We start from the raw sequence: 27,488 nt of genomic DNA, 5'->3' as shown, positions 1-27,488 counted from the left end.
AATTTAGGATACACGTTCCTCTGGAAAGTACTAAAGTCCATGTTTTACTGTAGTTTTCTTACCTGAAAACAGCAACCAGAGGAGCATAAACGGAGTCTCCATCGTAGACGTACATGTGGTCCCAGCTGCACTCTGTAGCAAAGTGGTTGAAGCGTAACCGTAAAACTGCGTTGGGGCTGGAGGAGGGGGAGAAGAAAGGAATTTATATCCCAGATTGATTACAATCAATGAAACCAATAACTGCAAATTTCTTTTGAAACAAAACACTTTTTCTGCCTGTGGTCGGTTTTTACTTTTTCTCTCTCGTCTTTTTAAGTGGGAGAAATTGCACAAATGTTGGCTGACTAAATACTTTTTCCCCGCTGTATGTAGTGCACTATAAAGTAAGTACCGGTAGTTAGCTAAATATGAACTTCAAGGAAATTCTGCAACTTCATATTCTACTTCTTTAAGTACAACAATAAAAGGAAGTTACATAACAATTTTGACAAGAGATAACATTTGACCAAAAATAAGAAGTTCTGGTAATCTGTAATGGATTACAGTTTCAAAGTAACTATCACAAGACATGTCAGAAATAAAAAAAACATAACTAAAATGCCACTTATTTTATGCTGGAACTTTTTATTTTTTATGCTAAACTACCAGGAATAAATAGTATTTTTGAGTTAAAATTGTAAAATACCATAAAAAATGATTTGCTGTTAAACAGAACCATCCTTTACCGAGTACAATCCCCACAAAAATGGTAAAGTTAAAGTTGTTTAAACTCCAAAAGAAAAGAGATCTGCTTTAAAAAAAGAGAACTCCCAGCAGAACTGCATTAGTCCATTGGTGTCTCTATTAAACTGACTAAAGTGGAGGACCAGTGCCAAGAAGCCACAGGACATGAATGTGACTGAATGTTCTTTCCACAACAGCACCAGTCTGAGGATGCTGCAGTTGCCATGGCAATTAAAAGCAATCAAGCCGTGTAGAGACTCTTCCAGTTTCGGGTTAATGAGAATATTCCACTAAAAGTAGCAATAACACTGAAGTGTGCTGCTGAGCCTTTCACGATGACAACTGAAAGTGTGAAGGAAAACTACTTTAACCAAGTCACAAAACAGCTGGATGGAACTGCAGGAGTCTGTTTGCACTTCATCACCATGTTTGACTGCTGATGCTGAGGCTCAACCCAACAGAATTAAATCAAACTGTACTTACTAGCCTTCTATTAACCATGTGCACTTGGTTTTGTACTTGTAGTTGATGGGACCGTCTGTGAGGTATCCTGATGGTTCTGTCAGCCTGGAAAGCAAACAACAACAAAAAACCTTATAGACTCAAAACCTGACAGCTGATGCATAAAAGCTTGACAGAAAATGACAGCTACTGCCACGGTTAGAGTGACTTTGCCACAAGTGTCGCTGAAAGTTATATCCAGCAAACGATTGTTGAGTACTTCATGCAACTTTGCTTCCTTCAGTTACCACCAGTAGGTTTGGATAGCATGTACTTCCTGGTGTTTACTACATTTCTGTTTTATTCTACAAATGGCATCATTAACAGTATCGAACATTATTAAAGATCCACTCTTGTCATTTTGTAGCTTATTTTTAAAGCGGTCTGAGGAAAATCATGGTTTTAACAAGTTCTTGTATCTTTCCTCGTGATGGAGAACATATATTAAAAATATTAAGCCTAAAGGCCTGTTCACACCGGGACGAATTTCGCCGGCGATTTTCGCCGACGTTTAACGCCTCGTGACTAAACAAAGGGCACCAATGTGAGTGTGCACACCGACGCGAAAAAACGCCACGCGCCAAAGTGTCAAAAAAAAAAACACCTCGGGTTCGTTTTTTTTTTTCGACGCGTCGCGTCGAAATCTATTCGACCAATGAGAATGGCGCTTTTGCACACGTGTCTGGAGCTTCTGAAGTTACAGTAAAACACAACTTGGGGGCGCTCAAACACAAAACTGCCTTGCTGAGCACACATACCAGCGAAAAAGATAGACGCCAAGTAGCGTCTACACTGCCGCGAAGAAATAATGACGGACATTCTAAAATATCCCCAAACCAAGCACCAGTTGGAGCTACTGATGATTGAAATATTCATGTTTTCTTTGTATGATTCTGACAAGCGCGTAAATACTTGCTCTTTTCTTCTGAGTGAAAAGCGACTTTAAGAAGCGTAAAGTTGCGCAGCGCCACCTTGTGTACAGGAGCATTTCTGTTTACATTAAGCGCCATCTAATGTCAGGGAATGAAATTGCATGTTCGCTCGGCTCACCGTCAGCGAAAATCGCCTGGGTGTGAACACAAAAAACGTGACGAAAAACGCTGGCGAATAACGCCTGGCGAATATTCGTCCCGGTGTGTACGGGCCTTAAAAGTAAAACACAACTTGGGGGCGCTCGAACACAATACTGCCTTTCTGAGCACACATACCAGCGAAGAAGATAGACGCCAAGTAGCGTCTACACAGCCGCGAAGAAATAATGACGGACATTCTAAAATATCCCCTTACCAAGTACCAGTTGGAGCTACTGATGCTTGAAATATTCATGTTTTCTTTGTATGATTCTGACAAGCGCGTAAATACTTGCTCTTTTCTTCTGAGTGAAAAGCGACTTTAAGAAGCGTAAAGTTGCGCAGCGCCACCTTGTGTACAGGAGTATTTCTGTTTACATTAAGCGCCATCTAATGTCAGGGAATGAAATTGCATGTTCGCTCGGCTCATCGTCAGGCAAAATCGACTGGGTGTGAACACAAAAAACGTGGCGAAAAACGCTGGCGAATAACGCCTGGCGAATATTCGTCCCGGTGTGTACGGGCCTTTAGAATGCGTTTCTGAGTACCGGTGTTTCAAATCATTGTGAATCAGGAGCAGACGAAAAAATACAGTTGAAAAAAGCTTGTAGGTGTGACGATGGACCTACAACAGCAGAACATAAACTCCCTGCTCTGCCCCATGTAAATGAAGGGATGATGGGAAATGGGGTCAGGCTTAAGGCCCGTACACACCGGGACGAATATTCGCCAGGCGTTATTCGCCAGCGTTTTTCGCCACGTTTTTTGTGTTCACACCCAGGCGATTTTCGCTGACGGTGAGCCGAGCTAACATGCAATGTCATTCCCTGACATTAGATGGCGCTTAATGTAAACAGAAATACTCCTGTACACAAGGTGGCGCTGCGCAACTTTACGATTCTTAAAGTCGCTTTTCACTCAGAAGAAGAGAGCAAGTATTTACGCGCTTGTCAGAATAATACAAAGAAAACATGAATATTTCAAGCATCAGTAGCTCCAACTGGTACTTGGTAAGGGGATATTTTAGAATGTCCGTCATTATTTCTTTGCGGCAGTGTAGACGCTACTTGGCGTCTATCTTCTTCGCTGGTATGTGTGCTCAGCAAGGCAGTTTTGTGTTTGAGCGCCCCCAAGTTGTGTTTTACTGTAACTTCAGAAGCTCCAGACACGTGTGCAAAAGCGCCATTCTCATTGGTCGAATAGATTTCGACGCATCGAAAAAAAAAAACGAACCCGAGGCTTTTTTTTTTTTTTTGACGTTTTGTCGCGTGGCGTTTTTTCGCGTCGGTGTGCACACTCTCATTGGTGCCCTTTGTTTAGTCACGAGGCGTTAAACGTCGGCGAAAATCGCCGGCGAAATTCGTCCCGGTGTGAACAGGCCTTTACTCTGTGCTACAACACAGAGGCAAACTTCAAATGAACTACTGCTGCTCTGCAGAAACGATGTCCTAGAAATGGACCGCCAGGTATCAGTTGAGTTTGGGTAGGAACATGAAAATTGTAGTCTTATATTTGTCCTTGCAGGTTTCTGACTAAAAACGACATAATCATAATTAAAAGATTACGGGAACTTTTTGAATTTGGATTTTAAAAAAAGATGATCAAAGTGGGACTTCAAGAGTCTTCAACAAAAGGTGAGTAATGGAATCGTACAAATTTTCTGATTTATTTACAAATTGGCTAACATCAGTACAGATCCATACAGTTATATAGATTCCAACTGTTTCTCTAAGTACAAATCCTACTATGAGAGTAAATTCAAGTGTCTTGGATGTGAGCATTTAACTTCAAAGACTTTATTCTATTTTTTTTTAACTTATTAAATCCACACATAACAGATTGATAAACAGGTTTGTTTTCTTAGAAAATTGGCCTGCTCCGTTAAAATATATGTGTCATTACTGCAGGAGGTTTTAGCTAAAGGTTCCCACCAGGAAAGTAAAAAGGAAAAATGTAGGCCAGATACTGTTTGCTTCAGATGTGTCTCATAAAACAAATGTACGCTGATATCATAGTACATGTTGCATTGATCGAATCTAGATGATTGGTACATATAAAGCATCTCAGAGACTTAACAGATGCATGGCAGGCTCTCTGGAGTGTGATGAGAAACAGAGGAAGTGGGTTTGTTATAAATATGTTAACACTTACGAACACATAAGGGGCCGCGCTTGGGCGTCTCTGCACCACAGTGCTACCAAAAGACCATTACAAACTCCAATCACCCTGAAAATATTATCTGTTTAACTTGAAAATCTATTTATTTTGCCAAATTGACCTGCCTTTCCTATTAATGCTTTGCACACAAGCCCTAACTCATCTATTTTTATGTCCAAATATCCAAGTCAATTACAACATATTGTATCTGTTTCGAGGGGTAAGCGTTTTTGAGGGCAGACTCTTGAGATGCAACATTTTTCTTCAAATGGGGGGCTTAAAATATTGAATTACCATGTGGGCAGAGAAGAAAACTTATACAAAACATTGTGTTTGTGGATTTTATCCGCAGTCCTCGCAAATACCAGAAACTCCCTGTCAACATGGCAGTACGGATTCCTATTTATCTGCAGGCTGAACTTGTGTGCAGACACAAAGAGCCAACATTTGTGTGTTGATCTGTATTGATTGTAGTCACCTGTGAGACGAATAAGTGCAAAACCAAAAGAATAAAATATGACACAGTACAAGCAAAAAATCTAAAAGATAAAGAATGTTGCAGAGCATTCCAACTCTGCAATGAGATGTTAATATGTGACCCATTATGAGGAAAATTGTGTTTTAACATGTTCTTGTGGCATTTTTCTGATGATGGATGACATATATTAAGAAAATTAAGTTTAAAATAGCAATTCTGAGAGTTTCTTTATTCAAATTATTGTGAATCGGCATAATCACAATTTAAAGAACACTGGGAACACTTTTAATATAGATCACAAAATGATCGGAGTGGGACTTTATCGTCTTTTGATGAGCGGCAGACAGTAGATCGTTAGTAATCCGCCTCCACGTTATGGACGGGACTGTTGGCTCGGAGCAAGCCCGCCACCACTTCCCATCACCCACACATGAGCTCTCTGTTAAACTCGCTAGCTTATTACACCCACACCCTAAGATTATCGGTGCAACAAAAATGGTAAAAATGTTGTAGCTATCCAGTTTGGAGCCAGATGCAGACTCAGACAAAGAAAAAACAAAAGCTGTACAGAGATCTATTCGTCTGCAAGTGGATTCATTAGAATGGAGCGGAGCAGGGAGCTTGTGGCCTACCTGGTGTATTTTCTATATAACAAGCTCTTTTTTAAACAGTAGGGTTTTTTGTCTGCTCTTGATTCACAACAATTTAAATAAAGAAATGAAAGTGACTGTTGTTCACACGTAACTTTCTAAATATGTGCGGCCAGTTCTGAACTCTGGCTACACGGTCGCGGAGGAAGTGTTAGGGTTAGGTTAGTACGTGCGACCAACAGCAGCATTTAACTTAACACATCTGTGCGGGCAATGTGCTTCCTGGCCGCACGTCTTACACGTGGCCAAGATGAATTTCCAACAGTTTTTGTTCTTGGTCGCACATAAATACGTCCAAATGACAACGGCTCTCTGGGTTGTTGTTTCAAAGATCACTTTTGTATTTACAGTTGTGAATTGGTGAAAGACCTTCTCCGATCTAAGATGTGTTTTGGGTGTTTTTAACATGTTTCTTTGGTATTTTTCTGATGATGAAGAGCATGCGTAAAATAAATAAGGCATAAAATGACATTTCCAATTCACAACCGCAAATACATAAGTGACCTTAGAAATGACAACCTGAAGACTAAATGTTGGAGTTGGTTTGATGTCTTTGGGTTTTTTTTTTCAAATTGCACTTTCAACTTTGGGAAAATTCATGATATCGTTCATGTGTGAAATAAAGTGACTAAACTTGTGCTTTTTTGTTGTTTGCAACGGGAACTGTCAATCCAAATTCCTACACATAGTAGGCAAATTCAATACACAGTGGAATAAAAACAGTCTTAGTCTCATTAGAAAATTCAGATTATTTTCAACCATTTTTGGAGCCTTTTTAAAGACCCACTCCGATCATCTTTTGACCCAATTTAAAAGCCTTCCCAGTGGTCTTTTAATTAGGATTATGACTTTTTTTTGGCCAAAATCGTAAAAACCTGTGTTGTTTTCTGGCCTTTTTGCAGAGCAGCAGTAGTTTCTTAGAAATGTTCTGTCCAGACTACTGCACAAATGATGGGCAAAAGCAATAAACAGTTCATTTTTCAAATACCACATTTTAAAACTGAATATTTTTTGTACCATATTGGAGCTTGTTCATTTCTTGGTAAACACCCCCTCAAAAAAAACAGAAGTTGAATTCACACGGGTCATTCTCTGAATTCGATGCACATTGGGTCCTCTGGTGATTGAAAATTTTACCCCCAAAAAAAAACTGTTTCTTAACATTGCAGCAGTTTAAGGACTTTTTAAACGTCGGAGAAAATACTTTTTCCCAACTTAGACATGAAACTCCAAAAATGATCAGAAAAATGTGTCACCATAACAGTGTGTTCTGTTATGGGGTTGAATATTTTAGCTAAAAGTTGTCACATGTCTACATTAGCTAGGATATGGAGCTACCTATGGCATGAGGAAAATAAGAAATTAATATATTTTTCAAAACAATTGTTTGCTTTTTCCCGAACAATAGCAAATACCATTTATGAATGTAACAGAATTGAAAGGTAGAGCTTGACAATGTCAATCTGACAATAGAAATTATGAAATTTGGGTTAGCGGGAAAATATTCAGTGATGTCACTTCCTGGTTGCTGAAAAAAATTGGACTGAACTTTTTTTTTTTTTTTTAAAGGGGGGATTGATAGGCTTTTATGGGGTTGAACAAAACTGAGGGACATGATGAAATTGTGAAATTTATAAAGATTCATTTAATTTTCTCATATTTCTTTTATTTAGGTGAAACTAAATAGGCAAATGGTCATGTTAGCAGAAAAAAGATGTGGTCATTGGCGATTTTTTTAATCAGTTTTGCATTCAGTGAAAAAATAACTTTGGTTGGCGGGGACATCATCATTCGGTTGACCTATACACCTCAACAACCCCTGAAAATTTTCAGAACATAATGTTCAAACTCTTTCTGTGCGTTAGACACGCGGATCTTTCCATTTCTTGTTTGAAAATGCATTGTATGGCTTCGTTTATACGAAAATCTTTGAGGTGGGACACAAAGTGCACTGATTTTCAGAGAATCACCCACATATGTCAGTGTAGAAAGCCGTGTCTCTACCACCTCTGATGTAAAGGATTTGGGTCACCTACTTGAACCTGCCCTGGCAGTGCTGGCACAGCTCTCCCACCCATCCTCGCTCGCAGACGCAGGAGCCGTTCAGACATTTCCCCGAGAAGCAGCTCTTGTCGCACGGCTTGGCCGGGGAGGCGTGAGTGAGCAGGACGAAGCAAAACAAAACATAGACCGCCAGGTATCGGCTGAGTCCCCGTGGTTTGGGTCCAAACATGAAAAATGGAGCCTTATATTTCCCTCCAGGATGATCCATTGTCCTTATTTTTTCTCTCTCTTCTTCTTCTTCTGGCTGTTCCTTCAACTCCAGCTCGAACTAACCGAGAAGCAGACCGGGGCCTTGGGGTTTAACTCCAAACACTAACAGAGCGTCCGCTACTACTCTAGGGATGCTTTCGCCACAACAAACAAGTTGCATTTTCTTCAAGTTTGAAGCCTTGCCTCGCGACCAAAACGGCTAAAAATGATAAAGCTTCTCGACTAGCATGCATAGAACGTCTTGAGTGGGAAGGATTTTTACCTCAGTCCCTCTTTTTGGGGGGAACGTTTAGCATCACTGAAAAACCCTTAATGCTACAAACTAGCTAAATACCGACACAAGTGGGTGCCTAAAAATGTGTAGCCATCCTAGCCCTTGTACAGTTTAGCGTTTAAAAGTAACATCACTGCACGGATTCGTGGACAAATAGGGATTCAGCAGCCATCTTATCCGTTAACTGCCCTTCATACTGACGCTAGGGATGAAAACTGGGAAAACGCTGGTCCTCCTACATGCCACCGTCAGTTAACCGAGTCTCGTCCGCACACGAACGGAGAGTTGGCGGCATTTGGAGCCCCGGACTCGAACGGCAAAGTGCAGCAGCTAACATGGATGTGGTGGGATCTGGTGGGACGTGGGAACCGAAAGGACTCTTCTTGCCGACTCTCCGGAGCAGAATAGCAAAACACTTTAACAGTTGTTGGTCCAACTAAATTGTCTCTTCAGTTATTTAAACATCCTCAAACGTAGCGTTCTTTCATATCTACCTCATATGATGTCTTGTTTTTACTTGAGTATACGAAAAAAAAAGCAAATTTTCTCAGTAAACACGGCAGTTGGAGGCTGAGAATAACATGCTAGCGGAGCGAAGATCTGTGGGGTTGGGGAAAACTAAACACAGCCTGCGCATGCGTGCTAGCAACTTGTTTCTCTTAAAGGGACAGTGTCCGAATTTTGTGTTAACCTGATGCTGCTGGACAATCGGCCTGTGTCCAAATTCCCACCCTATCCCCAACTACTAAAAAACTATATAGTGCGGGACTATCTAGTGCCCTGCATTTTAAAACCAATTTGGGCACCATGCCCACCATTTTATTTATTTCTTTTTTAACAGCGAATGTGACGTCATCATTGCGCAAGTCTCCTTGCACAATTAAACTCAGCTGTATTTGCACATCTGTTTTGTACATTGGTTTAACCATTTACTGATGCATGGTTATATTTTATCTATGTTATATGTGAATTTCAGTTAACCTGATACTACTCCTATCTTTATTTTATTTAATCTTGGCATTCGGAGCAGATAGCAATGTAAGAATTTTATTGTACAGGGAAGCCCGTTTCTTTACTGTGCATTTGATAATAAACCCTTTGAATCTTGAATCAATTTCACAAAGTAAAAATCTAATGTATTGATCTTTTGCAATGACTATTTATAAATCTACTGTGTTCTGAAGAGGAAAATATTAAAGGTTTATTAAAAAAAACATTAAAATACTATTTGTTTTGCAAAATTGTTCAAAAGGAATGCATTGTGGTCTATATTCGCCAATCTAGTGAGCATCGATGCGCACTGGTTTTTTGCAAAGACTTCTGGGAAATTTCTAGGGCACTTGATTTTGGAATTGTAGATTCAAACACCACTACAAAATGGCAAACGCACTATATAGTGCACTATCTAGTAAGTAGTGAAGGAATTCGGACACAACCTTGGTCTAGGTCAGGGGTCACCAACGCAGTGTCCACAGGCGACCACGCACCTGCGAGGACCACTTAAAGCGCTGCAAAGCATGCTCTAAAAATGTCACAGATATTGGGCTTCAAAATATCACAGATGGAATGATAGCAGTTGGGAACACTGTTGTAAATTCTAAGGTCCCGTGATTTTCTTATTTTGTAAAAACTTTTTTTTTTCCTAAATGCAATGTTTCGTTGCATTGCAGACTTTTTTCACGAGGCCTGTGAAAAAATCCCAGAAAGCAACTGAAGCTTCATTTAGAGCTACACATTTTTGATAAAGAACAATAAAGGCCTCTATGTAGGCCTCCCACCCACATAGTAAATGATCAGACAAATCTCAGAGAATACTGATAAAACAAAAAGTATTAAATTGAAAATGTAGAGCAAAATGTTACAGTTTCGTGCATTAAATGTTAAACAAAACTCAAAAACTTGTTCTGACAAGAAGATTTTTGATTTCTTTGGCTTAAAACATGTGAGAAGTGATCTTTTGTACCACCAATACCGCTGTGTCCCTCCTGACTTTTAAATGTTTGAGCAGACAAACAGAAATAAATCAATGGCTCATGTTTACACATGTTTTTTCTTGTTATAGTTGTATCAATCATTGATTAGATTGTGGAAAATAATTTGTATTGATATGCGAGCAATCAATTCATAGTGTTAAAATAACTACTGCTAATTATTATTATCATTACTATTACTATAATAGTCTGTGTCTTTGTTTTTTTGGGGGAAATGTGAAGTAAACAGGTCCTGTGGAGCCCTTCGTACTAGTCAGACCACATAAAATAGCCCTTATCCTCGAGAAGGTTGGTGATCCCTGGTCTAGGTCTTCAAATTGGCTAAAAACATTCACAATTAGAGGGGTTACTGTCTGAAGAGGATCTGACTCTTTTAATCTGCATCTTTAAGACATAAAAAGACATAGTTGCTGCAAGCATTTGACTACTGTCCATGTTTCACATCTTTCCCCCACAAACATGCTTTAGCTCAAGAATGACATTTGTTTTATTGAAACTGGACAACACGGATCCATTTAATGTACATACACTACATGTTACCCCAATAATTCCTACTTGTTCTAAATAAATTGTAGTATATTCATGCACCATGATAAGAAAGTTTCTTATCTTTGTGTTTTACCCCCAAAAATGTGTTTTATTGTCATATATATTCAAGCATTTCTGATTTGCAAGTATTTTTAAGGTGAAAAAAAATCTAATTGTGAGAAAATGCGCAAAAATATTGGACAGGAGTGTTGTAAAGACCATGACCCACAGAAGCCTATATACCTGCGCGGATGAATGCACTCCCTGCCCTCATCTGAATGCACGTGAAGTGCAAATAAATCTGCACTCAACTGTGGGAAACTGCATTCAGGCTTTAGTGTGTTCTTTCCAACACCTCAAAGAGACACCAACTTATCTGAACTAGTCCTCTACCTTGGATTTCCTCTTTTTTTAATGAGATTTTGATAAAGCAATAAAACCAACCTGCTTCACTTTGTGTCTTCCTGTAGCATGAAGTACAAATGTCGATTAAAAAAAATGACATAATGGATAAGAAGAACTTGAAAGGCAGAACATTTCATAGCTTTAACAATTACACTAAGGGAAAACATACTGATTTTTGCAGGAGTAGCATTAGTTGTAGTCCATTATTTGTTTTAAGAAGACCTTCATCAGTAAATTAGATTTTTATGAATTTAGCATTTCCTAGATCAGGAAGCAACTTTTAACAGTAGAAAAGCCATTTGCTCCAGTTTCTTACTGCACCAAAACAAAACACCCGCAAAGTCCTATTTTACCGTTTAGAAAAATACACTGTATTTATGTTTTCATGTATTTATGTTATATTTAATTAACCTAAACTAAAGGGGCAGGAAAATATGTTTGTCTTCACTCTGCTCCCTTTTATTTCCCCTGCATAAGTTTGTGTTGTTTCAATGTACTGTATATGTTTATTTGTGAATCGAATTGAAATAAATAAATCAAACCAAAAAGTACTTAAATAAATAAATAAAATAATAACTTTAAACTTGCATTTGTCAAAAATGGTCAGAAAATATTCGGCCTTATAGCTGGTCCTCATACACACCTCAACTTCACCAAGATATAGTGTAGGTAAAAAGTTAAAAGAATAAAATGCTGCCACTGAATTAGCAAATAAGCTAATATAAGCTATATAAGTATACGCCATTATAACTTGTCAGAGTGAAAAGAGGAGATGTAGAAATTTTAGCTTTGGATTCACATGCAAGCTGGAATGTGGCATAAATTGGTTAAGGGTTGTTTTCTGATTATGCAAAATAATTTATTTTATGATAATGATCCAAAACTACGTTACAACACAGGCACTTTGTAAAAAGAAAATGCACATTTTAACACCTAGCAGGATTAAGTCATTGAAATAATTAATTCATAAAAGCAGCCAGATCTTTAATTTTCATTCATCTGCTTGCACTACTAAAGTACTACCTATAGGTGGCAGTGCTGCGCAGTGGCAAACCCTTCTCCTTTGGATGGAAAAGAAAAAACTAAACATTATCTGTTTTCATGAAGTTTTTTTTATACAATATTCATTTAAAATCAATGATAGAGGATAACTGAATACAATATAACCCATTTTTATTTGAAAATGAACCAAATTGGTATAAATTCGCTTTTTTTTAGCTGCAGGTCCTGCTTTTCACTTCAAAGATCATGTACTCAAACATTTTTTCTTCATCTTATGAGCAATAGTCATGTAATTGTGTTTCTATTACCTCAGCATTTTGGTCTTTTCCCACACTCAACTTCAAAAATCCAAAAACTAAATGTTTATTTTTTAAAAATGGATCCCTGTTAACTAAAAACAGTATCGTTGCACGATGACTCAATGCAGTTAAGCAGCTGGAGAGCCTTCTGGCGTTTAGTCAGGTGCGCACATCTGAGCGGTGGAAGCAGAGAGACACCATCTTCACAAGGTGTAGAGTATCCAAATCCGGTGCCCTCTGCATTCCTGCAATGTTGTTAGAAAAATAGGGCGGCGGTGCTCTGTTAGCAGGCTCAGCTTTCTCTGGAAATTCCCAGACGTAACAATGTGAGACGGCAAAGCGTTCACACTAGATTAAATACAAATACCAACATAGATGGGAGGTCTCCTTTCAAGGGATTGAGAAGGGGAACTGTGTGAGTCTACATTTGTGTGCAAACATGGAAAAGTGACTGAATCAAAGGGGGGTTTGATGTTAATTAGAAGTTGAGCCGGTTACCTTTGACCTCTGTCTCACAGATGAGGAATGCTATTCGCAAGTTACTCAGCACAGTCCGAAACCCTTCAGATGTCCACACTGACATGTCAGCAGCTCAGAAACTCCTAAATAATGTGACAAAATGATCTAAAGTTGAGGGTTTTGAACCTTTCTTAAGCCAGAGGTCTCTAAATATCCACTGGGTTCATCAGCTGTGGAAAACTCAGGGGAGATGTGAGACCAGACCACCGTTTTTTCAGTTCATGCAGAGTCATCATGTCTGACTCACATTCACACTTCTTTCTGTGCAAAAAAACCCTGGATAATTCAAATTTTTATTATTTACACTCAAGTTTAACCTGTTTAGCCTTTCCAGGACTTACATTGTCAAATGGGAAGTAAAAACATAAGACATGTTCAATGAGATTCATTTAGTTTCTTGGTGTTTTCTCTCCAGATGTTGGGACATTTTTTCCTAAAAGCAAACCCATGCCTTTTAGCAAGAGAGCGACATGAAATATTACGGCTAAATGAAAGGATTCAAGCATGATGGTGCACTTTCTTATGTACCGTCCATTTCCTTTACTCGCTGTATCTGTTTTGGGGTCACAGGGGTTTCTGGAGCCTGTCCCGTCTACAGTTGGGCGAAGGCGGAGTTCACCTTGGACAGGTCGCCAGTCTGTCGCAAAGCACACAATCACACGTAGGGGCACTTTAGAATAACCAATTAACCAATGAAGCATGTCTTTGGAACACAGGACGAAGTGCCTGGAGAAAACCCACCCATGCACAGGGAGAACACGCAAACTCCTTACGGAAAGGCGTGAGGCGAGAGCGCCCAGTTATGTACCAGTTCTCTATTTCATTTTTGAATATTCTTGCACGCATGACTCAAAAACCCATGATTTTCTTTGACTTTAACACTTGTGTTTAACAGTAAATTACTGTCACAGGAACATTCTCCTGAATGCATCTGTTAAAGATCTCACAAGTGTTTTTTCAGATGAACAACTCTGACTTTAGCTACAGCTTTTTTTACAGTGCACAACTGAAATATGAGGGAGGGGTTAAAATCAGCAAGTAACACTTTGTCCTTGGTGCACATAAAGACCAGAGTCCTAATTATAGATATTACTTTTATAAGAACATGTCGCACTGTTTTGTGTGTGTGTGTGGGTGGGTGTTAGTGTGCAAAAAGGATAGAAGTGAGTTGAAATTGTTAGTTAACAAGGCATGAAAAAGTTCGAAAGGACAACAAAAGGAATTCCAAGACTATCAGCTTATCTGCTGTAAATTATAAGATAAAAATTACAATTTATACCCAGAATTAAATACGTTTAAATAAGCGCAATACCTAATAAGCAGATCAGCATGTAAATAATGAGGTTTAAACTAAAAAAAGGGAAAGAATATAGGAAAATAAGTAACTATTGAGATCTTTACCTGGAAATATCATTTCAATAATTGCCATTTTTGTTCCTATGATTCAAATGAAACTACATTTACTCCCCCTTGTCATCAATTTTCAACTTGATGCAACTTTTCAAGTCTTTCCTTTCAGTCTGAATGATTCTGTGCAGTTTCGATGATCCGTATGCTTGTTTACCGCCTTCCAGCGCCCATGTTTAGTCTTCAGCTGAAGTCCTGTTGCTTGAAAGTCGTCTTATCTCCGGCATATCAGGGTGAAGAAATAGTTTTACCTTGAGGTACACGGCTGACTTTGTGTCCCATCCACATTCGGGCGGAGGAAGAGTCGGACAGGACATCAGCTTCTCTTCTCACAACACTCATCGGCATTTAAGGAAGGCCTTCTTTAGTTTTCTAAAACACAACTGATTGGTTTGGTAGAAATGGAAAGAAATACATTAACTTGTCCTTGTTTTAAACTTATCACAAAAAGTACAGATTTGATTGAATTTAAGTGAATAAACTTGTTGAACAACCAAATATGTTTTCTTTCTTTGAGCATAAATCCTTTAATTTACCAAAAACGAACAAGAGGGAGAATAAATTGGGTATTTGCAAAGAAAATTTGGGCACATTTTTCATGAATCTGACCCTCATAGCTCTGCTGCTCATCTAACAAACACCTTTTTCCTCGTGCCACCTTTAAAAAAGGAGTATAACTACCGTAAGTTTGCAGATGGTTAAATCATTGTTTTTTAACCTGCTGTACACGAATCTGTATATAGTCTAGTGTTCCGAATTAAGGAAGTTATTCAATTTGAGCTAACTGGTCCAAAAAACATTTACCAATAATTTCAGCTCTGTGTTCATCCAAACAGACCCATGTTTCACACTGAGCAAAAATAAAGATCGTAAAAGACTTTTTCTGTCTATTTATTTGATTAATTCAATACACTTTGATAGGAATGACTGTATTTTTTATAGTTTGTTTTTTTGTTGTTACTTTTATGCATTTTTTTGAACGAAAAAGTGTGCATTTCTTCAAAAAAAGGTTGAAAAACAGTTAAATGGATGAATTTGACCTCTACAGTCATTTTCTTCTTTAAAAAACAGTTTCTAGTTAGATTTTGATGTAAGATTTCCTCGTCTTAATCATGAAAGTCATTTCATTTCATATTTTGTTTAGTATGAATCACTGATTATGTGAAAAATGTTTTTTTTTTTTAATTTGTGTGACTTTTTCTGTATTAAAAGTGTGTTAAGTCCTTAAATATTAACCAAACTGGATTGACTTAATTGTCCTTTAGTTCTCTAAAACCCAGGAGGAGGTGCTCAATATATTATATGTTTACCCCCCCCCCCCTCCCTCCTTGAATGCGTGCTCACCTGTGTGACGTCATCACTTATTAATTGACACCAATTAATTAATTAGGGCTACAGGTGAAGCCTCACTTTCAACATCACTGTGAATTTTATTTATTTTTTTATTTTTATTTTTTTTGGTGTGTTGTACTGCTCCTCTTGACATTCCTCTCATACCTCCACCCGGTCACGGTCCTCCCGCAGGGGGGTGTGCTTGAATCCAAAAGGCAACAGAGAGCTTTAAAAATTGCTAAACACGACGTAATGCAAATAAATAATGCTCTTGGAGCAACCGTGCAGCCAAAGTGTGGGGAGGACAGCTTGTTTAGATGCTGCCGAGTGTGAGGAAGAGGAGGAGGAGGCGCGGTCTGAATAGACAGAAGTGGGCGCGCTGTTGGGCCGTCCTAGTCTGTCTTGAGAACGTAGCTGAACGCAGCAGCCCCCGTCTGCGAACCGGACCGGACGAGCCGCTTTCCCATCTTCCCTGTCCGGATTGTTCCATTGTATGAGAGGAGGAACGGCGGCGAGCGCGCAGGGGAATGGAGAAGCACAAAGGTAAGGATGTTCGTGGACTTTTACGCACGCCTTTGACCTGTCACTGTTTAAAGACTTTGAGAGAAAAAAACAAGAGTCGGGGAGGTTTTGACTATATCTTCAACAAGTAAGGTCATTTATCACTCTGGTTTGTCACCTGCCTTCCTAACAACAGACCAAAAACTTTACGCATCCTCATTTTGCGTCCTCAGACTGAACGACCAGCTGCTTCATCACGAATCTGTTAAATATCACTACTTAATTTAAGTCTACAAGAATTCCCCACAATCCTGAGATTTTTTTGCTCATAAGGAATGACCAATTTAATTCCTCTCAACTGTCACGAATAAAGAATTTAAGACACTATGTTTCAGCAACTGCTGAGTGATTGGCTAATTACATCAAATCCTATTCATCTGAACCTTAGTACTACTGGGAAGCTGAGCAGAGATATATGAACCTCCCTGCCTTTCCTGGGCTGACTTGGACTTGAAACAATGGCAAGCAGTCAAGCTAGAACTGAATCACTTCAATCTGAAAGAAAACAGTCTTTGCTGCCACATTCCTGGTCACCAGCTGACTAGACAGCTCACTCCCACTCTCTGCATCTCTGAGAAAATGTTACAAAAAGCCAGGAGAAGCTTCTGGTCTTTCACCCACGGATCCCAGACGTCAACTTTAAGAACAGAGATGATCCAAAAAACCTGATCCAATGTATTGTTTTGGATCTGATCCTAATTCGTTTGCTTATTTTTTAAACCATCATCCGCGTAAAGATAAATTGAATTTTCTGGTATTTAAAGGAATCTTTCACGTTAAGTCCACAAAAATGAATTGAAACAGAAAAAAAGCAACTATTTAGGACTTTTTCAGTAGTCGGTTAAAAAAAATTAATCCAGAAGTGGAATTTGTGGAATTTTTAAGCTTAAAAAAACAAACCCTGTGGGAATACAGGGATCAATGGGTGTGTAACTGATTAGCTGCCATGAGTGACGCAGAGAAAGAAGCATGCACCTGGTGACTGCAGAGAAAGAGCTTATGTGTTCTGACGTCAGGGGCTGGACTGTAGTCTTTCCAGCTGTTTGCAACATCACATTAGCTACCACTGAAAGAGGGGAGAATATGAGGTTAGGGATGGGAAAAGGCATTCTAGGTTCTTGAAAGTTTCTGGTTTTCTTCCTGTCAGCACTTCTCACACCTTCCCTGAAAAGAGGAACACAAATGTGTGGGATGAGACCTGGACGTTTTTCCTGATTTGTGGTGATCGAAATCAGTGATGGAGAGGTTTAACTTTAAGGGTCAATCTAACTCATTTTTCCTACAAAAAAATGCTTTTTTTTATTGTTCTTTGACCACTGACAAATCGTTCATCTTTTTTTATACTACACATCTTTTGAAATTGTAAAACAAAAAATGCAGAGGTTGAAACACATAAGATGTCAAGCTTTAAAAATGAATTCCCAGACTTTATATTTCTTTGTAATCAATGCCTTTTAGTTCAACTTTTGCTTTTCTTGCTATTGTTATGTCTTTGAGTGAAAACAGTTTGCTCTATTCTCATTCATAATAGGGCTGGGCCATATATCTGTGCCAGTATCAGTATTGGCCGATATTTGCATAATTTGAGTTTATCGGTATCGGTTCGACATTAAAAAATCTACTGATGTTGTTCTGACTTTTTTTCAGATACATTTTTTTTAAGTATACTTGTTCATAATAGATCCCTGGCACTGGGAAGCGTATGTGTACAGTTATGTCCAATAGTCCATAAATGGTCTGACTGTTTTCAGATGTATTATCAAAGTTTTAAGCAATACTTGTTCCTATGAGATCCCTTGCTGTATGTTAAAAATGTCAAGCACAATGTGATTGTACAGCAAAGGAAAAGTTATGCATTTCTAATAAAGAAACAAAGGGAATCGAAGCTTTATGGTACTCTAGACGCTTAAATATCGATATCGGCTATCAACCACAGTTGGAGGGGAAAATATTGGTATCGGCCTATATCAAATGATACCGGCCTATCCCTAATTCACAACTTGTTTTTCTATGTTGTTTAATCGTTGCATTTCCTTTTCTTTGCAACATTCCAGCAGTGGTCTGACTCTAAAGCTACGGACACGTCAGGCATGTAACGCAGGTTCAAAACGTTTAGCCCGTGGTGTTCACACCGGACAAGCAGGGAGGGGCTTCTTCTTCTTTTTCTTTTGCTACTATTTACTAGCACATGTTTGTTGGAAGAGGCTGAAATGTCAAAGCAGTGCAAATCTCCATTTTACTTTCTGTCACAGCTCTAGACTGATAAATGCAAGTCATAGGTGTAGCAAAACACAAACTGCAATTATTAATTTCTCCTCCATGATACATTTTCAAATGGTTGGCACTGGTGTGAATGAAAAGGGACAGCATCTATACTTCACTACCAAATGAAGCCCCTGATTAGTCAAAGTTTGAACAGCTTTAACCTTCAACATGTGTTCAATGTTTTGTACGTAGAGCCTGAAAACGGTCAAAGAAACATGCATGGCTACACGTGAATACGAGAGTTTTGAATGTGGAAGCCTGAAACGCGCATATACATAAACTAGAAAGTCAAATTAAGTGTCAGTTAAAAGAGCAAGTTTTTGTTTTCTCATTTTGGCTGCTCGAATGTTGATATCAAACTTTGTCTTTTTATCATAAGTTGTCATAGGAAGTTATCTTCTGATGGTCTGAAGGAAAAGTCACAGGACATCATGCTCTCCTCTGAGAATAGTCCACCCTTATTGACATTTATCAGGAATGTGAATAAACACTTATCAGGCCTCAAAAGTTCACAATAATTTCCAATATTCTGCCTTTGTTAAAAACATCTTTATTAAAACAAGACGTAAAAACATCTTTAATAACTGTGAGGATTTTGTTTGTTTTCCCTTTTGAATCTGGTGGTTACAAGACTTAGTCGTTTTTGAAAATAATTTAAGATATTGTTTTAGTCTTTATTAAATAAAAGTAAAACCAAAATTCTCATAAGTGCACCTAAAGGAGCTAAAAGTATCATATTGTCAAAAAAAATCACAACTTTGTCAGCCAGATAGGATACCATCCTTTATCTTGTTTCAAATGATGCACTAAATATGTTTTTTTTTATTGGTCCAGAGTTGGGTTTGGTTTAGAAAATAAAATCCAAGTATCAATCAATACTTGGAATAAAATCCCTCATTTTCTTTTGAAGCCGTTTTCTGTACTTTTTTTAGGCAATTAAAGGCTTTCCCTTCAGGGTTTTATTGTACTTTTTATTTTTATTAATAAAAGCTTAACTTTTAATCAGTTTTATAGCTGGGTTTTGAAGTTTGGAAATAGAAATTTAGACACTTCTTATATGAAGCAAAGGTCCCAAAAAAAGACAAAACAGTCAAATTGGAAACAACACTTTTCTTGAAGTGGTTTAGTACTACGTTCACATCTTTTCACTTAAAGCAACTTTTTGTCCACATCAGATCATCCGTTGGTGTGCAAAGTGGTTACCAGAGCAGTGAGTTTATCAGGTGGTGTGGGATGAAGTGTCTTTCCCAGAGACATCCCGGCTGTAGGCCGTCAAGGCTGGGAATCAAACTCCCCTGTCCCAAGCTTCCATTCTGCTCTGGTGAGGGTTGTGCATTTTCTGTTCTGATGTTCATTGGAGAGCATTTAGGAATTCATCAGAAAATGAATCTAGAGAGATGGGTTTAGATTTAATTGGACAGGCCAGTCACTTCAGAATTAACTTGGGAAAAGTTCAAACGTTGATTTTTGCTGTGAAGCTGTATTCACACCGGCTGCAGCAATGCTTGATCACGCAGCATATTTCAACGAAAAGTTCTCTTTCGGCGCATCCCTTCAGGGGTCACCACAGCAAACCAGCTTTCACTAATTGGCACACGTGGTTTTGGCAGAGTCTTACGCTGGATGCTCTTCTTGACCCCCCCCCTCTGTATTTCATCTGGGCTGGGAAGCCACAGGGAGACCCAGTCTTGGGCCCCCTTTTGGCTACCGTAGGGTAAAAGGTCTCGCCTAAGGACCTCATTGCGCCTCCTGGGAATCTTGCACACCAGTCCTACACCTAGCCAACTGAGCCATCCAAACCGCTTATCAGCGATAAGTCTACGTAAACGTGCGTATATGTTTGTAGCTACATTTACACCGGCCGTGGCAACTCAAGCAGCCAATTTCATTGAAAGGTCTATTTAAACGCCCAAAAACTCATGTCGGGCTTCCACGTTCAAAACTCTACGCACATTTTTAAGTCTGTTTATGGGCTACACGCACAAAAAGCGCGTCTATTGAACACTGAAAGTTGAAAGTTTTCCATGGAAAGTTAAACCAGGTCAAAGTTTGACCAATCAGGGACTTGGATTTGGTAGCGATGTATGGGCAGCATACTGCTGTAGCAGCCGTTTAAAAAGGGGTTGAAAGGTGCAAAACGCAGAAGAAGGTGGAAATAAAATTTGCTTTTTTCTATGTTATCATTTCAACCAAACCCTAAAAAACTCAAGATCTCCAATCCTGGTACTTGAGGTCTAGTGTCTTGGTCATGCTCATTGAGAAAAGGGGGGGTGTTTGAAGGTCCATGCGTTGATCTGACACATTTGTCTCATCTTAAATGGCAGGAACTTGATGAAGCTTTTCCTATCCTCAGAACCAGAGCTAATCTGTTTGAAGACATTACATTTGTGGGTAGCAGGACAATGTGGCAGAGTCGGTGAGTTCAGCAGCTTTGACCTGCCATAAGCTCAGCAGTGGTCGGCTCAGATGGAAGCCAGTGGGTTCAGTCGGGTGTCTGTCAGCGCATGAATTTACCCACGGGGAGTGAGTGGAGTAATGCAGGAAGCTGCACAGGGCTATAAAAATGATGAAAAGAAAGACGGTCTTCCTGCTCCGCGGCATTGGCGTTGCTCTGTGTGAGTTTGGCTCCCTTTCTGCCCACAGGCTCTCACTCTCGCTGGGTTTTAGCACTCATCAAACATGTCTTTGATTACTGGATGCAGGAGCTCTGCATCGGGTTGTATTGTGTTCTCTTCTCCCCAGGTACACATTTAGTTAAAATGCTCTTCAGTGCAGGAGTTTACACACTTGTAATCATGTACACGTGTGTACCCGCTAAATCAAACTGTCCTCACAGGCCTGCTGGCTACTCTCCTGTGGGATGATTTCCGAGCACGGAGGCTTTCATGTTGCTGACTCCGTGGTGTCTTAATGGGTTTTGGTTGTCAGCATCTCCACTGGGATTTGAGGGGCTTGCAAAGATCCACTTTTTTTTTAATCATTAAGTAAATTATATTTACTACAAAGTAAAAGCTGGTTCATGCCCACACAGAGTAATAAGCAGACCAGTATGATGCCTCTGACTGTGCGGTCTTGTAGAAGGACTTTAGGGGGAGCAGAGGAAGATTTAAGGTTTATAGAGCCACTCAGAGGCTGACAAACTATGTTCCTCTCTGTGTTTGTAAAAGGGGAAGGAAGAAGTTTGAGAGTTGTAAGTTGAAATAAAAAAATGCAATTGCATTTCTTTTGTAGGCAAAATCTGAGGTGCTAATTTACCAGATTTTGTGAAGAATTATTGAGTTGATCTAAAGGAGGAACTATTATTTCTCCTCCTCATCCCTTCCCCGTTGCTGAGAGCTCTCGGTTTACATCATCTCCCGCTAGCTTACAGCCCCTCACACCCCCAACTTAACATTAGCAGTGCAATAAAAATGGCGAGCAAAATCAGAGATCTAGAATCCATGGATCTAAAATACAGAATATTTTCTACGTCATTAAAAAGGCTCTTTTTCAAACTGCATTATTTTCGTCTGCTCCTGATTTATAATGATTTGAATAATTGTCAAAAATGTGATTTTTGAGCCTAGTTTTCTTTATACATGTTCTCCGTTAAAAAAAAATGCCACAAGAACGTGTTAAAAACACAAAAAATCTGATTTTCATCAGACATTTCTTCTAGCTTTTGATGTAGTTGCTGTGGGAAGGAATCTGGGAAATTCCTGACTTCAAAACCACAAGGAGCTGCACTAAAACATGTTTGTGTGCATTTAAGTTGGAAAGTTAGTCTATATATATACACACGCATAGTGTGTATATATATAGACTAACTTAGTCTATAGTCTATAGTCAGGTGTTCAAAATGCAATAAACAAAAAAATGCTTTCAAAGATGTAGTTTTTGTCCCATTTACAAATGGAAAAGTAAGGAAAAGAAATCTAAATTTAAATTGCACAGTAAATGGGAGAAATATTTCAATAATTCTGAAAAAAAATAAACAAATTTCTTTAAAAAGAAGTTGGAAAAACAATCTACCAATAAGGTGAGAAAAAGGGGTTTCACCAAGAATTTATATTTTTAGAAAAAAATTTGGGTCACTGATGTTTTCTCACACTAAGATTATTTTGGTATTGATAAACTTTCTTTAAAAAAATATTTCCTGCAAGACAAAAAAAAGACAACTTTTTCAAATTAAAACAAGGGTCTTTTAACTTTAAGATTAAGTTTTTACAGTGCGATGTGGAATCGAGGCCAATTGACTTAAGTTTGCGCAAAAACCTAGTGGGTCCAAAAAATGGTAGCAAGTGCCTTTTTTAAAATATTTGATACAATATATTGTGGTAGAGGGGAATATGTCCGTCGACATAATGGAAAGTCTGTTGGTATACATGCATTTATATGACCTTTAATTCCGCCAGGTAAGTCGGTTGGGAACATATTCTCAATTATAATGTTGATCCGGTCAAGAGGCAGCAGAATGGGCAGCCTAGAACCTGCATTTCTGTAAGTGAAGGTTTGGTCAGGGTAAACCCAGACAGATGCTTTATCATCATGGAGTACCATCTGGACAACATCTGCAACAGGACAACAACCTCTGAACATTCAACCAAAGTAATTTAACGCCCACTTCAATGAAAATAGTGTTTTTTTTAACACGTTCTTGTGGCATTTTTCTGATAGTGGAGAACAAATATGAAGGAAATTAAGCTTGATTCTAATTGTTGTGAAACAGGAGCAAAGTTTGAAAAAGATTATATTTGTGGCACAGAAAATACACTGGACGGGTCACAAGCTCCCTGCTCTGCTCAAACTTTGATGCATCCACTTGCAGACAATTGGATCCAAGTACGTCTTTGTCCTTTACAGCTGGACAGCTTCAATTGTGTTCACCCTTTTTGTTGTACTGCTAATGCCAGATTGGGGGTGTTAGGGGCAGTAAGATAGCGGGAGGGAGTGAAAACAGAGAGTTCACAGAAACAAGAAGTAGGAGGGTGAGTGAGAACGTAACAAAGAAGATGTTGTTCTAGAAGTGATGCTTCACACAACACTGATCTCAACATCATTTCTGGGATGATATGACAGACAAGAGTGTTAAAAAAAGCTTAAATCTATAGATCAAAGTCAATTGTGTGCAGGGTGGTGTGCGTCCTTGATAGTTGTCAGTGCTTTGCGGGTGAGGCGGGTGATGCATAAGTCCTGCAGGGAGGGGAGTGGTGCTCCAATGATTCTCCTGGCTGTGTTGACTATGCGCTCTGCAGGGCTCTCCTGTTGCTGTGTGTGCAGCTACCATCCCACACAGTGATGCAGCTGGAGAGGATGCTCTCAATGGTTCCTCTGTAGAATGTGGTCATGATGGCTTGTGAAGCACCTGATCTTTTTAGTTTCCGCAGGAAGTAGAGAAATTGCTGACCTTTCTTTGCCAATGATGTGGTGTCGGCGGTCCAGGAGAGGTCCTCATTGATGTGAACCCCCAGGAATTTTGTGCTCCTCACTCTCTCCACAGGAGTACCGTCGATGATCAGTGGCAGGTATTGAGTCTGGCCCCTCTGGAAGTTGACAACAATCTCCTTTGTCTTGCTGACATTTAGCAGGAGGTTATAATCTCTGCACCATTTTGTCAGCAGATCTACCTCTTCCCTGTAGTTGGTCTCATTGCTCTTGATGATGAGACCCACCAGAATTGTGTCGTTTGCAAATTTCACAAGCTGGTTGGTGCTCTGGGTTGTTGTGCAGTCATGATCTGTGCAGATCTGTGCAGGTCTGTGGTTGGTTCTTAAAAACGTTTACAGAAAAACCAACCACGTCCTTCCAAGGACTGTTTGAAAGTATAGATGCAGCCAAAGGCTACTGATGCAAGATATCGATCTGATTTAGATTACTCCTTTTGTTCATTCACATTTTCTTAATTTAATGGGGGGAAAAATCACCTGCACCTGCTTTTTACTTTTGAACTGTAATGTGTATAATAAAACACAAAGACATAATGCAGACATGGCTTTAGCGCTAGAAAGGCAATTAAACTGAGACAGGAAAAGAATTTGATATGTGTGGTTTTAAAAGAAAGGCTTCAAAACTGTGGATGGGTCTTTTTTGATAAATTTAGATGAGGGGCTTCTGCTGAAGCAGCAATATGTGGCGAGCTGTGAATGATTGGTTGCTGTAACACTCAAGAGCATATTCTCAAAACTTTTTCATGTTTGCAATATTTGATTCAGAAAATACCCAATAAGTCCCACAAACGCTAAAAACAGTCACATATACTTATATACTTATTACTATTGTTTATTTTTTAATAATATTCTTTTTTATTTATTTAAAACAAGCAACTAAGAATTGTTTTTACCCCTCTGTACCATAGTCTAGGTGAATACTCGATTCTGATTGGCTGCTGGGTGTGCATTAAAAAGTGAAGCAACCATCCTCTGCTTCGTGTCGGATGGTTCTGTCTTCCACAACGTGCGTTAATTTCTGATAATGCAGACTTCCTCGGCCATTAACCTTTACTTAATATTTGTTAAAGTTTCTCTAAACGTTTATGTATTCGTTCCTTTTTGATGCCATTTTCTTTCATAATCATCTTGACTTCAATTTTTCTTATTTTAATACAGTTTTTACAAGTATTTTAAGACAGTTTCTTTGGCAGTAATATGACAACCATCCCGGCTAAATCAGTTCCTGCCCTGCAGCTGATCCTAGCATCCTTTAAAGGGGGAAAAAACCTAATACTTGCCAAAAGTGGATTTTGTTCCCTCTTCATTTGGCTGTAGCATCACCTACTTATCTGCGACTTTCACAAGAATAAATTCCAAATCTGAGTTTTGGACTCAAATGTGGGATTGAGTCGTTTAGAAGCAGACATTGAAAAACAGTGTTTGGTTGTTTTTTGAGAGGTGGAAAGAGCACAAGGTCACATGACCCCCATGTGTTTGCATTGGTCCTCTTTGAAGCCAGTCTTTAGTTTTACTTTAGCTGCTATATGTTGGCCATGTTGCTAATAGGAGCAAATTTTTCCAAAATGGGAGTTGGCAAGTTGTGTCCATAAAATGCCAAATTTTTCCCAGGAAATGCCAAGTTGTGCCCAAAATGTCTGTTTTTTACCCCTTCAAATGCCAAGTTGTGCCCCGGAAATGCAATTTTTTTTGCCCCCTCTAATGACAGATTGTGCCCACAAAATGCCAATTTTCCCCCCACGAAATTCCAATTGGTGCCAAGAAAAAAATACTGATAAAATGAAAATGCTAAAGGAAGACATAGAAGTTGCTGGAATGTGTCCAGTATTGCTGTTGTAATTCAAAGAAATTAACCCATCGGTTCCATGTGCACAAATGTCTGCGCCCAAATTCAGCGTTGATTATTAAAAAAAATAATAATTTGAGGTTAAAAGAATTAAACGTTCAGTGCAGCTAAACTTTCCAAAACTCTGTTATCAGAGAAAAATCGAGCACATTTTTCTGAAGACAGTGAACGTTTCTATGTCAATTTAATACAAAAGCTAATAGACTCCCTCATAGATGCTGCTCCATTCATTCTGCCTGTTGGTGCCTCCAGTGGAACCAAACAATCTTCCCAACAGAACATCAATTCAGAACATGGTTTTCTTTTGGAATCTTTCCTAATTTTGTTACTTTTTTAAACAAATACCCCGTGAACAACTGCAACCAACACTTTTGGAAGCCATTGGGGGTCCCTAATAAACGATTGTAGTGTGAGGATGTTAGCTGCCGCTCTGTGTTCAGTCTGAAACCAACATGTACTGTTTAAGCACAGTGCCTCCATCACCATTATTTTATTTTGGAATTAACTAATTTATTGTACAAAAAAACAAAACAATGCAGAAGATCAGGAATCAGCATGTGGATGAAGATTTTTGTTAATAAACAAATGCACTTAAAAAGAAGGGGGACATGTAGATATAAACAAAAATCTATTATAACAATGAATACGTATAAATGAACATTTAAAAAAGATAGAACTATGTCTATACGTGCTACTTTTTTGTGTTCATTTAACGAGTACATCTGGTTGTATGTGGTCTTAATTGTGTGTCTTAATTAATTATTATTATTTGTTTCCCCTTTACTAAAGAAGAACTTTCCTGTGACATACATACTGAAAGGTTCCAATTCTCCTTATTGGCCTCACTTCCCTGTTGTGTAGGTTTACCAGTTTTGTAGAGACACAAGCAGTCGAATCCCCTTTACCTATTTGAGCCTCATCTGGTCACTGCTTGTCCCTGACAGCGTCTTCCAAAATGGACTTGTGTGAGTTTTCTTCTTTTGCTTGGAAATGTTTGTCAGCAGAGCTTAAGGAAAAGAAATTCTCACATTTATGTTTAGATTCAAATTCAATCTTGTCTTGGTGAGTGGGTTTAGTTTAGATGTTGGGTGATCCGACTTTTAACTTGAACTGTATTAGATAATTCTCAATTCTTTAACTGAAGATAATCCAGTTAATATTTGCAGTGACTCTATTTTACCCAAGTTTTCAGATTTGCAAACGAGCCCGACTTGTTGTATTGCAGATTGGAAAATCATTTTAACAGTTTTGTTTGCATATATAGTCACTTGACTTAACAAACTGTAAGTGGACGGGTTGGTGAGCTGCTGCCACTCAATTCAGTTTCAAGTTCACAAATTGTTTGTTTGTGAGTTTTTTTGGAGCCTTGCAAAAAATAAAAAGGTTTAGTGTTTGCTCGGCTGAAAGCAGGGTCTATCGCCACAGTGCTTCACAAAATCATCACTCTAAAGAGGAAGAACAGAAAACACAACAGTGGCCTGTTAAACAGATATATCTCTATGTTCATGTCAGGAAAATAATAATAATAATAATAATAAATTATTCCGCCACAAATCAGCCACAAATTAGCATTTTGTGCACAAAAGATTTAGGTATCTTCTACTCATTTGTGGCAACAAAAGGCTCAATTGTGTCCACGAAAGACCAATTCCTGCTTACAAAATACTTGTAAAATGCTCATTTTTGGCAAAAAATACTAAATTGTGACCACCAAATAAATTTGAGCCAACCAAAATACTAATTCACGGCCACAATAATTATTATAATAAAGTCATGTTCA

At 38.7% G+C, this 27,488-nt stretch overlaps 2 protein-coding genes across 2 annotated transcripts in view; one reads left to right on the top strand and one right to left on the bottom strand.

The window, feature by feature from the left end:
- atrnl1 (attractin like 1) overlaps positions 1-8,757 on the bottom strand; it is a 78,267-nt gene extending 69,510 nt beyond the window's left edge. The window contains exons 1-3 of the mRNA XM_023949279.1: positions 7,616-8,757; positions 1,207-1,290; positions 63-176 (exon numbers count right to left, since the gene is read on the bottom strand). Of these exons, the coding sequence (XP_023805047.1) occupies positions 63-176; positions 1,207-1,290; positions 7,616-7,851 (434 nt within the window). The 5' untranslated portion in view covers positions 7,852-8,757. The remainder of the gene's footprint in view (positions 1-62; positions 177-1,206; positions 1,291-7,615) is intronic.
- Positions 8,758-15,742: 6,985 nt separating this feature from the next.
- Positions 15,743-27,488, top strand: part of afap1l2 (actin filament associated protein 1 like 2) — a 40,586-nt gene continuing 28,840 nt past the window's right edge. The window contains exon 1 of the mRNA XM_023949368.1: positions 15,743-16,153. Within this exon, the coding sequence (XP_023805136.1) occupies positions 16,138-16,153 (16 nt within the window). The 5' untranslated portion in view covers positions 15,743-16,137. The remainder of the gene's footprint in view (positions 16,154-27,488) is intronic.

The sequence above is a fragment of the Oryzias latipes genome, chromosome 19 (assembly GCF_002234675.1).
Source record: "Oryzias latipes chromosome 19, ASM223467v1".
NCBI classification, from domain to species: Eukaryota; Metazoa; Chordata; class Actinopteri; order Beloniformes; family Adrianichthyidae; genus Oryzias; species Oryzias latipes.
This window is presented reverse-complemented; position numbering and strand designations above follow the sequence as displayed.